This window comes from Lolium perenne, chromosome 1 (genome assembly GCF_019359855.2).
Source record: "Lolium perenne isolate Kyuss_39 chromosome 1, Kyuss_2.0, whole genome shotgun sequence".
NCBI lineage: Eukaryota > Viridiplantae > Streptophyta > Magnoliopsida > Poales > Poaceae > Lolium > Lolium perenne.
The window spans coordinates 239,358,242-239,370,924 of NC_067244.2; the positions used below are offsets into that span (position 1 = coordinate 239,358,242).

The window sequence follows — 12,683 nt, forward strand, 5'->3', positions numbered from 1 at the left end:
TTTTTTTTCATGCTCTATGTCTTCCACATTGGATTAGCCAAAATAATTTCCTATATATTTGGGGCAATAAATTTTGCAGTCACAAGTCTATTATCTCTATTTTGTACACACCGATGGTTATCACTGTAAGTTATAACTTGAAATATGCTTGATCTTAATGTTTTTTCCTACATATATGATCTAAGGATAACTTGGCCGACCAAACTTAGCCCAAACTATATTTGACTCCAATTTCACATAGCAAATGCTCCTTTTAGTCACAAGCGCATATCTCTCAGGTGCTTTCACAAGCTAATTTTTTATTCTGGAAACCATTGTCAACAAAAAGTGTGGAATATCCGTGTCATTATTGCATCTTGGATACTTGGTCTTCCTCCGCATTGTGTGTCCATAAAAATCTTCATCATATGAGTAATCCTCGTCGGATGAATCATAGTGCTAGTCCTTCCGCTCTACCTCTAACCATTCCTCCACATTTCCAATTAGCTCAATCGGAATAGCAGCTTTTGAATCCATTCCAATCGAACTCTTTGTATTTCTCCTCCTTTTCATAAATGTTATAGCATGTTGAGATCCACAACTTGTGAATTTTCATCGATGTCCTCACTATGTGGCATGTATTCGTGGTATGAATTTGAATTTGTTTTGTCAGCGGTAGATACAAATGGATGTCATTTGGTACTGAGCAGGGACTCGCTTTACTGGCAGTCTGGCACTTCATCTCCCTCATCTGAACCGCGTACGTGAGAAAATGCAACCTGATAAACTGGCACTTCACCTCCCGTATTGGCAATTGTACATCTTGTTGCTCTAGGCTGCTTAGCTGGATTGCTAATGACTTTGGTGACCACACCACTATCATCAGGAATAAGAACATTATCGCCTATCTCAACTTTCAGCAGACTTTGCAGTGATGACAATGTCAGGTTGATCATCATCACCTGGCTCTTGAATTTCATCTTCGAAGTCACTACTCACTACCAATGTTGTTGTACTCATTGTTCTCTCCCCATGGTACTCTACATAAACCTCTGCTACTACGTACTCCAACACAAATGTAGCTTTCCATCTTGACACAACCACTATATATCATCGTGCAAAAACAACAAACCATTGGCAAGATCTTTCCCGTGAACAAGAAAGTAGAGCTTCACCAATTACTTGAACTGCACATGATCTTTTAGATACCTTTCCACTTCTTGCAAGGACAATCAGTCCTCTCAATATGTGACCACATCTGTTCATCACGCCCACATAATCCATATTAGAACCATGGGATGAACTAGTCTCAAAATCTCGGTAGGATCAATGATTGAACCGAAATAAATACAAATATTACTACACACTCCTAATACGAACAATGTCAAACACAAGATCGCACCCAAAGGGACCCAAAAATCTAGCTTTACCACCACCGTAACAACCCCCCAATTATCCCGCCTAAACCCTAACCCTAACGATGTGGAGAAAGAACAAACTCCGAAAAAGGGAGGAGAAATGATGCTAGAGACATTACCTTCAACGTTGGGAACCACCCCGTCGTCAGGATCGTTGCCGCTGCCGATTAACCACCCATCACCATGGCTGTCGCTGGAGCAGAGGGAGAAATGCGAGGGGACGCCTCGAATGTAGATGTTGGATTGTCCGGGCTGTAGGAAGACACGGATCAAGAGGACTGCGTAGGCCGCAGTGGATAGGCCCAACTTCTTTCGGCCCAGACGCGAGTCGAACCACCCCTTTCTCTCACCCTAGCAAAATGGTAAACCCTATACACCGATCAGGTCGGCGCGTACCGCGCGCCGCACACCCCGCGGCGCGGTACGGGCCGGCCCAGTTAGGTGCGGGCTTCCTCTTTTTTCGTTTTTTCTTTTATTTTTTGTTTTGTTTTTCCTGTTTTTATTTTCTGTTTTCTTTTGTTCTTTTTTCCGTTTCTTTTGTTTTTCAGATTCGAAAAATAGAAATATTTTTAAATATATTCAAATTAAAAAATGTTTATTTTAAAATTTGTTCATATCAAAAAAATGTTTTATTTAAAATTTGTTCAAATTAAAAATGTTCATCTTAAAATTAAAAAAAATGAAGTAAAATTTAAAAATAGATATTTTTGAAAAATATTCAGAATAAAAAATATAGTTTTTAAAAATATTGTTCAAATAAAAAATTGTTCAAACCTGAAAATTGTTCAAGTATGAAATTTTTGAAATTCGAAAATTGGTCAAAATTTAAAAATTGTTCAAGTTTTAAAAATGTTCAAATTTTAAATTGTTCATACATAAAAATTATTAAATTTTCGAAAAAATATAAAAATAAAAGGCAGAAAAGAAAAGAAAAAGAAAAATAAAAAAAGCGAAACAAAATGTTGGGCCGGCCCAAACCATCCACCCGGGGGGTGTGCGGCGCCTAGTCCGTGCCGACCAGGTCGGCATACAGCACCCCGCCAGCAAAATCCCGGCCACGTGAGCGAATCCCCGTTTGGGAACAACCGTCGGGGGCTCAAATTAGATCGGGATCACAAATTTCAGAGTTTCGATTTCAGGATTGTGACTTGGGGATTCGATTTATTTTTTGTCTACGAGTTGAGGATTCATTTTGAACATTTCCCAATTAACAATGACTCAGAAGTCCACTGTCTTCATTGATTTTGGCTCCTGGGGCTCGTCGATTGGGTGCACGAAATTTCATTTTCGAGGCCAAAGGGAGCAAAACAGCGAAAGATCATGGGAAGGAGAGAGAGGAGAAAGAGACGCACAAACCACCGGGCGCCATCAGCGCACGTAGGCGGGCAGAGCCTTAACATCACTCACACTGTTCACTCATCAACGCCTACCTCCGCTAAGCAATCTGTCAGTGTCCCTCTCAGCTCGGAAGATGGATGCATGATGCCATGTTAAACAACAACAGACAGGGAGAGAAAACAAAACCGAAATGTGCAAGTAATTAACAGGTTAATCGGCACCACAGTACTAACAGGCGCTTAATCGCAGGCGCGTGTATTAATTGATTAATCGCTATGGATCAGCAGGTCTCTTCGATCTCCAGGCTCCAGCGAGCTGAGCTGCACGGCCATGGTAGCTAGCGATAGCTAGGCGCCGCGGTTGAGCATGTCCTTGTAGTTGAGCAGCGAGTTGAGCCGCTGCAGCTGGAGCTGCTTCCTGAAGCTGTTGATGAAGTCGTCGGCCCGCGCGTCCACGCCGCCCGCCTCGGCCTCCGGCTCCACCGGCGCTGGCTTCCTCGCCACCGAGCCCGACTTGCTCATCCTCGCCTCGGCGGACTCCTGCTGCAGCTTCTTGCCCCTGGCGCTCTGCTCCCTCGACGGCTCCGACCGGCTCCTGCTGTACTGCGTGGCGTGGTGGCTCTGCTCGAGCTCCGCCACGGCGGCCGCGGCGTCGACCTCGCCGGAGCGGAAGCGGGAGAGGCCGAAGGAGCGGAGCCGCTCCAGCACGGACGGCGCGCGCGGCAGCGGCGCGGGCCGCGGGGGTGGGACGTACTCCTCCCGGTAGTACTGCTCCTCCTCCTCAGGCTGCGCCGGCGGCTGCTGCTGCTGATGATGATGCGTGCTGAAGTTGTTGTTGTGCGTGTACACGTCCTCCACGGCGTGGTCGGCCGCATGGTCGGTGGAGAGGAAGCCGGGCATGCCGAAGGAGCGGAGGCGCTCCAGGACGGACGGCGCGCGGGGCAGCGGCGCGGGCCGGAGGGGAGGGACGTACTCCTCTCGGTACAAGTGCTCCTCCTCTTCCTCAGGCTCCTGCGCCGGTGGCTGCTGGTGCTGATGATTATGTGTGGTGAAGTAGTTGTTGTCCGTGTGCACGTCCTCCACGGCGTGGCCGGCTGCATGGTCGGTGGAGAGGAAGCCGGGCATGCCGAAGGAGCGTAGGCGCTCCAGGACGGACGGCGCGCGGGGCAGCGGCGCGGGCCGGAGGGGAGGGACGTACTCCTCTCGGTACAAGCTCTCCTCCTCCTCGGGCGGCGTGGTGAAGTTGCTGTCGGTGAACTCGTCCGCCCTCGCGTACTCCTCCTCCTCATGCTCGACATCATCGTGGTCGTCCTCCTCCAGCACGGCCGGCTGGACCAGCCGAGCCGCGGGCGCGGGCGGCGGAGCCACCACCTCGGGATTAAACCTGGTGTCCGATCTGGACGGCTTCTTGGGCCTCCTCTTGACCTCCCGCGCGGGCGCGGGCGCAGGCTCCGAGCGGCTCCTGGCGTGGTGCGCGTCTCCGCTGTCCGGCGCGGGAGCCGCCATGCTGTCCGTCCCCGCGGCGTACTCGGGCGGGAAGTCGCCGGAGCGGAAGCGGTAGAGGCCGATGGAGCGGAGCCGGTCGAGCACGGACGAGGTGCGCGCGAGCGGCTCGGGCGCGGGCGGTGGCGGCACGTACTGCTGCTGCTGCTGGTGATGCTGCCGCTGGTCGTCGTAGTACCGGTCCTCCTGGTCGTGGTGGAACGGCTGTTGTTGGTGCTGTTGGTGGTGGTGCTGACCGTCGTCGTTGCCGCGTCGTCGGCGGTGTTGGAAGCGGGAGCTGAGGGCGATGGTGCCGATGACGAGGTTGACGACGATGAAGAGCGTGGCCGGGGTGAAGAATCCCCGGACGGAGGCCCAGGCGCCCAGCGCCGCGGCCGTCGCGTCGGCCGCGCGGTCCATGCGCGCGCGCGCGCGGGTGGGCACCGGCCGGCCGCTGCGGCAGGTAGATGGAGGGAGGAAGGGGCCGATGGTACGTGGAGGGGAGCGTTAGCTGGATGGAGGATGAGGAGAGTGGTGGGGATGGGCGTTCGTCGTCGGATCGGATGCGAGGCAAGTAGAGTACAAGTGGTGGTGGTGCGAGGGGAAGCGTTAAATGGTGGCTGGAGACGCGCGGCGTGGCGCGTGAGGATGCTGACTTGGCGGGATGAAAACGTGGGGATCGGATCCAAGTGCCGCCCACCTTCCGTTCCTCGTGCCGCGACAGCCGACCCGCCGGGATCGCCGGCTGACTAGCGCCGCCCGCATGGCACCTTCTTCCGGCCACAAAGGGCGCGGTATCCGTCGTCGCACTGCACTTTGCCGCAATTTCCGTCAGGTTGATGATTGCTGCTGCAGAACCCAGGGCCTTTGTATTTTTTTCCCAATACTGACTGACTGCACAGGTGCAGGAGTGCAGTACAGAAGAAAGATCCAAGATATTTAGTCTGTCGTTTCAGGGGATTGGAACGATTACGTAGGGGTGAAAGTGTGAATGGATATGCTATGAAGCTATCATTCATAACCAACTAAGAGCATCTTAGTCGCGTTCCCCAACCGTCCTCCAAATGAGGCCGAATTGAGCATTTAGGGACATGTTTTGTTCGTATCGCGCTTGGGGACGTTGCTCCCGCCGTGTCCCCCAAACTCGCTCCCAAAACTTAAAAATTAATTTTAATAGATAGAAGAAAACTCTTTACTAATATTAAAATCGGTGCAACATAATCAAATTACATAATCAACTTACATATAAATTATTTTAAACTACTACTTCTTCTTCTTTGATGATGGCCCCGCCTCGTCGTCCTCATCACGGTGGCGCTTCCTGCTCGTCACCTATTCCGAAGAGGCGGTGTCGGTTGACGCGTCGGAGGAACTTGCGTCCTCCTCCTCGTCGCCAGTGCTCGTCGGCTGCACCTTAGCCTTGGCCTTCACTTTCGCGCCCGCCTTCGCCTTCGCACGGGCCACCGCCGTTGCCTCGTCAGACCCTTCATCCTCCGCCTCCTCCTCCACGCCCTGCCATTCCTCCGCGCTATCCAGTGGCGGCGGGGAATCATCTCCGATGCTGGGCGTCCGGACTCTGTCCCACCAATGGCGCCATCCTGCATGCTTGCCCTCGCTGGAGGTATCAGATGGAAGGTCAGAGATGTAGCTCATCATGATGAGAAGGTTGGATGAATGGGGCCGTTGAAGATCCGAAAGCGCCTACGTACAGGTCTTATTAAGCACGAATGAACGATGCCGCAGAAGTCGAAGAGAGCAGCGGTTGCTCTTCCGAGGAGTTCGCGCTCCATTCCAGCGGTTGGCGCGTCGGTCGATGCGGTTGCCAATGCGACGGTTCCCCTTCCCGGCAACTGCACCGCCGCTACGTAGGCGGCGGTTGAGCGTCCGAGCCGCTGACGTATCGGGTCCGCGCCTCCCCGCCTCTCATTTTGTTGTGTTCGGCGTGCCCAGAGCGTCCCCTGTGTAGCGGGGACGGGCTCGGGTCGCACAGGACAAAAATGGCCTTTGAGGCGCGCGACTGGAAACGATTTTTTGTCCGGCGCGCCCTAAATCGCTTTGGGGGACGCGACTGGAGATGCTCTAAAAGAGTCCATCGACGGATAAAGATATCTGATTTCGAAGCACGGATATTGCATAGTAAATAACATGTGGATAGAGGTTATTCAAAATTTAGGATAATCTGATTTTTTTTTGTCAAAAAAATCCAAGGAGAATCTCACAAGGTTAGTATAGTCGCTGGTGAAATACCAAATCCATTTAGAGGGCATGTTTACCTATAAATTTATATGGCGGGTAGAGTAAAGGTTCTCGTCAATGCTCAAGTTTAGCCTAAATTGTGTCTCCGTTTCTTAACTACACATGACTAAAAGTTTAAATTCCTCTCGTGAAATTTGTAAAAACTATAACTATCTAACAACGAGAGCATATATCTGACTATTCTTTTTGTTTCTGGTCCGAGTCCGTCCCGTTTTCAATTCGAATTCGTAGTCCGGTATATCTATGTTCAAGTTCTAAACCGGTCGGTATTAGATATGCATCCAAAGAAAAAATCTGGTGAATGATATGGTAAGAGCGAAATCCATACGGTCCGATCCGTTCACACCCCTACGATTATGGTATGGACATACTCGCGTGTATAGCTTCGCAAACAAGTTGATGTGGAAATGCCCGAACTACTCACTCCGGTCTCTTTTATTTGATTCGGATTTAGTACAATTTTATACGAAAGGTTTTTGCTTCGGTGTCCTCCATTCTTTAAACTTTAGCCTCTTGTGAACGGATAGAATCTTCCGATACCCCTCCGTGAGCTAACTTATCCCTTCAACTTTAATAGTTGAGAAAGGTAAGGAAAGAACACCAAAACACACATCTAAACTAAATCTTTATGAATTAGTAGGGGCTGGACGCATATGCACAGCTGCACTAGTCGACTAGAACACTTCTTATTACGCATCGAACCTTTTCGCGTTTCTCTACATCTAATTCATCATGAACATGGACGAAAAAGAGAAAGAGTGGTCTTTATGCGACAGATCTTCGGCTCTTGGGCCACAGGGGAGTCTTACATACTTCAACAAGTCGGCCGCAACAAAAAAAAAGTGGGTCGTATATAGCAAAAAAGAAGCGAACTACCGAGTAATGATCTTGAGCACTTGAGCATATCTATATCCCTCTGTAGCATCAAGTTGTTTAACATAGTTTCATCGCATCAACCTCTGTAACGATTAGTGCGTCACGTTTGTCCAGCTAGCTGCCGACATGTGCAAGGCCATGCCTAGGCGCCTAGCTAGCTACATTAATCCTTGGATTTGCAGGCACGAGTTTCTTACAAAATGCACCGTCGTCACTATTATCTTCACACGCTTGTCTCTTTGACAGTTTAGTCAATGTGGATGTACTATTAGATCTCCGTCTCTACCCCTCCATCTTACTCTTCATCTTCCTTACCTCGTCCCTCGTTCCAGCACCTGAACACACGAACCCCCTCACGCTTGTTTCTTTGGAATTTTATTCCACTCCATGGATATTAGATCTCGGTCTCTCTCCTTCCATATTGCTCTTCACCTTCTTTACCTTGTCGACCTCGTCCCAACACATGAGCCCCTCGTGCAGTCCCACTTCGACTGTATAACTTTTACATGATCCGGATCCTTATGAATTCTTCCTACCAAGATTATTTGACTCACATTAGAATTTATTTATTTCCTAGCGAGAATCATTTACACCTCTTTTGGAAGAAAGTTTCCATCCCCTCGCGCCACCTTTTCAATTATTCTGTTTTTTCCATGCCATCATACACTATTTGATGCAAAAATCTAGTAGATTTCTAGTCTTATAGGATTAAAGGGGACAAGCCACTACAATCATGTGCTTTCCTAGTGTTTTCAAGATCCTACTGCTGCAACTCTTGGCTCCTCACACCATCATCATGAATTACAAGAAAAGTGTAGACGCGCAGGCATCCACAAGGTCATATCCTTTAGCGTTAATCACACATTGCAAGTGAATATAGGCGATGATTTTGAAACTCACTATATTTGTGTTCAATAAGCCGTCTTGTTTGGGTGGAGTCATGCCCCCCCCCCCCCCCGCCCCGCAATTCCACCACATTATTCTTGCACCTCATCATTGTTGTCTCCATGCAAATAAGATTGTGACATTACCTTGTTGATGTTCCTTGCCAACAACCCACATCGGCACCTTACCTTGTCACCTCACCTTCCTCAGTGGTTCTACAAATCTCTTGTTCCTACACACACATCCCGAATTTCAGCTCTCTCTTTATTGTTTCCCTAGGTAATACAACCCTACACATATAGGATGATACACCCACTCGCTCTCCCAACTGACTTATCTTAAGAGGAAGTTACCAGCGGCAAAACTTCAATCATGTTAAGGCCCCCCTACTCAATTTTTTTTAAGTTATTCACAATTTTAGGCTAAAATTTCAAAGCTTACTCAAAGTTTAAGCATGATTGATGTTCTTAGCCCTTCAACGATTCCCGTCAAGCTTGCCTAGATTGATGGGCGGGACGAAAGTTTTGTTGCGGTGAAGTTACCATGATTTTCGATATTGACCTACAAATCGACCAAAAGTTGACCTAGCAATGCGATTTTTTTTTTATATTTCTAGTACACAATAGTTTTAGCTAACATGTATGTTGTGGCTGCACTATGCATGGCACAAGATGAAAGGAAGACTATTTTGATTCTAATGGTTGTAGGAGTGGGTAACTAGTTTTCATCCAACCACTCCTTACCTGCTTTTTTTCTCGTGCAAGCAGATGTTAAGTTATAGTATAACGAATTTATATCTCATAAGTTAAGTTGTGAAACTGCATATGATTGTTGAGACTATCAAAAGGGTCTTTCCTCATGCACATGATGTGAGTAATCCCCCCCCCCCCCCCCCACACACACACAGACACTTCAGAAAATTCCTTAAAGTTACCCCTACTTTAAAAGATTACTGAAACTTCAACCATGATTGATGTTCTTAGCCCCCCTCCCACCCATATAATCCCCATCAAACTTCGCCACTTGAGGTTAGCAACCCCAAACCGACCCTATCGTTACCATGGTTATAAAAATCCGATCGGTGTTCGTGAATTTAATTAAAAAGGGTCAGGCTAAGACATTTCATTTAGAAACTAGCCCAGAATCGTAGTTGCCGGAGCCAAAGAGAAAGAACACCGTACCATAGTCCGAGGCTGAATTTCAGGCACTACAACATAAGGCGAGAAAAAACAAAGTAAATAATATAATTTTTCATTGGAACTTATCATCCTCGGGGTTTTTAACCGTCAAGCATATGTACCTTGACTTGTTGAACGATTGTACATTGCATCTTAAGAGATACATTTGGAAAATGAAGGTGCCATGGAAAATAAAAATTGTTATGTGGTCTCTTCATAGGAAAGTCGCTCTCACTAAAAATAATTACGTTAAAATAAATTGGTAAGGCTCTACTAAATGTTGTTTTTGTGATCATGATGAGATAATACAACATCTATTTATATCATGCCCTTGTGCAAAAATCTTATGGACAATTGGATATATGAATTTAAGTTTTCCACCGCCCACTAATATCATTATTTTGTTTGGGAATTTGTTAAACGGGGTGCCTTAAAAAGGCCACATTAGAGTTGGTGTGTGAGCTTTATTATGGGCCATTTGGAATTTTTGTAATAATTTTATCCTTAACAAGAAAAACTTTCTATCATTTCTGCATGTTATTTTTCTGGCTCCGGACTGGATCCATATGTGGTCCTTTCTCTAGCCGTGCATGCACGCTAGGATATAGATATTAGGTGCAAACGAATGATACCGGTAGCATGAGATTTTTAGTTGGAGTTGTGGTTGACATAATGATGCAACAACTCTGCACATTTTTAGTCATTTTTTTGCGATGGCTTATTCATGTTGAAACTTTGTCCGACCCATTATTTTCAATAAGGTGAAATATTAAATAAAGTAATAAAATGACTCATACGGATGCTAGGCTGCCCCTTTGTGAGGGAAAAAAAGTAATATATATTCTGGCCAATCTAGACAATTCATTTTCATGAGTCAAACAATAAAGTCGTCGTAGTAATTTATTCGTGGATATACCATTTATCTCGCAACACAGTTGGGCAGTATAATCAAAGATATTAATCACGCGGCAAAGTTGACTTCTCTAAGGGCACATACAATGGGGTGACGTCAGTCTTGCCTTAGAGGTTTCACGTTAGATTTTTGCTTAGTTGGAGGAGAGAGAATGAAGGGAGAGAATGTTATTTTCCCTTAGCTAATAGATCATCTCTTAGAAAATAAGGGAATACATTTTTCCCATTGTATGGCATGTCTTCCCTTAGCAATATAATTTCCTACCAATTTTAATTTACTACTATTAATTTCTAGGAAAGACTATAAGAGATAACACATTATATGACTTATATCTATTAAAACCTCTAGATGATGTGGCGGTATAAAAAAAGAAGGTGTGTCTTCTCTACCATTGTACATATCATAAACACAACAAACTTGTTTGCAAAATCCAAGTACGTATCTGACTGATCACTGACGCCATCGGTAAATAAGTTCCTCCGCGGACAAACAAAGCACATGGACGGATGCATGGACCATCCACCCCGATGCGCCAAGCGTATTTGGTGAAGTAGGTGGCACACATTGACAGGTGCCATCACGTGTACAGTTTCGGGCCGGCCGGCAAGTCAACTTAACTCAACTTTGATTACTTCAGAAAACACTTGTTTGATTGATTGATTGGTTAGCATTTTTAACGACGCTATCAAACGACCTAACCAGATAGAGATAATCTCACGCTAGATGTGTACAGATTTTCGTTCCCACCGTCGCTTTCGGAGACATCGGAACGTATCATGTACGATCGGTTGCGCTGTTTGCTTCTGAACTGGGAGCCCACATGGTACGTAACCAGCAAATGACTCGATCTGACCTTTATACCTACTGGGATTGGGACGAGCTCTTGAATGTATTAATCTAGCATTGCATTTTAGGCGTGCACGCATATAAGATACTTCCACCGATTGGAAATAAGCGTTCATAAGTTTGTCTACACTCGTATCTGTCTACACATTAAAACACATATAGATACTCGTGAATTTAGATATATCTATGACATTTATTTTTGGATGGAGGAAGTATTTTGAACTTTAGACGACTTTACTATTAAATGACAACATGATCATCTACAATTACATGAATAAGCAAAGAGGGAAGATGACCTAACTGTGGCGAACTAGCAAATGTGCAGCCTCATTTGCTTCTTGCAAATGTTGTTGGATCGTCGCTGTTTCCTAGAAGAAAGTTATTCCTTAACCGTTTGCTAGAAAAGGTTTTCTTAACCGGAAGATGATCGTACTGTCACAAACTACCAAATGTGCGGCCTCATTTGCTTCTTGTGAATGTTGTTGGATCGTCGTTGTTTCCTACAAAAAAAAGTTATTCCTTAACCGTTCCCTGGAAAAGGTTATTTCTTAACCATCCATTTCTTTTATCGGCTTTTGTAGGGATTTTGTTATATAGAACAAAAGTGTAGCCCTGTTTTTTTTAATGAAACTTCAAAAAGTTGTATTTCAAAGTTTCAAAATATTCTGAAAAAATGCTGGGACGTAGACAATGTTGTATTGTATCTGTGTGTAAAGTTTTAGAACGAAATACATTGTATTTGATCCTGGGTAAAAAATTCTCGCAAAATGACAAAATCGAGGTGTTTGTTCCGATGGAGAGAAAACCTATAATTAGCTTCTCTGGATATCTCCAACGAACAATCGCAACGAAAACGTGTGCATCCCGAAACAAACGATGTATCTACGTCATCTTGTGGAGGCTCGGGATCGCTTGTAAAATGGACCAGCTCTCAATGAATCTTCTCCGGGCTTCTGCCTGAGCTTCCAAGGATAAAGGAAGATGAACAAAGTCTTGATTTGTTATTATAGCTAAACCCAAAATACAACATATTTAGTTCTGAAAATTTACATAGCGGATTACAATATTGTCTACATTTTTTCTAAAACTTTTGAATTCAAATTTTTAGAGGTTAAAGTAACCCGTCGTCATGCAGCCTGAGCTACAGAAATCTATTCTCTTTTTGTCTATCAAGTTTTTGTTTTTGAGAATTCTTTTGTCTATCAAGTGTAGTGTGGCCTTTTACATGGAGGCTGGGGCCGGCCACGCACGTCACTAGACAGGCTGGGCCAATGTCCACATCCCGTCACCGATGAGAATCTCTGTCATTGGCAACACTTTCGTTTTTTTTGTTTGTTTTTTATTTTGAGATGAACAAGATGCACGGCCTTGGGCCTCAGAATTAAAGTTCCGAACAGATTCCGATCGACAGCCCACAATTCTGTGAGATGAGTTTCCCGTATCCGGACCGAATTCCCCTGGGGAAGTCCAACAGATAAAAATCGCTGCTGAATATCCTGATCGAGTCCTCGAC

The 12,683-nt window shown here is 45.9% G+C and overlaps 1 protein-coding gene across 1 annotated transcript; it reads right to left on the reverse strand.

Moving 5' to 3' along the window:
• Positions 1-2,856: 2,856 nt before the first annotated feature.
• LOC127324603 (uncharacterized) lies at positions 2,857-4,802 on the reverse strand. Its single transcript, XM_051352249.2, has one exon. The coding sequence runs from the start codon at positions 4,634-4,636 to the stop codon at positions 3,083-3,085; it is 1,554 nt and encodes a 517-aa protein (XP_051208209.1). The 5' UTR covers positions 4,637-4,802; the 3' UTR covers positions 2,857-3,082.
• Between the last annotated feature and the right edge of the window lie 7,881 nt (positions 4,803-12,683).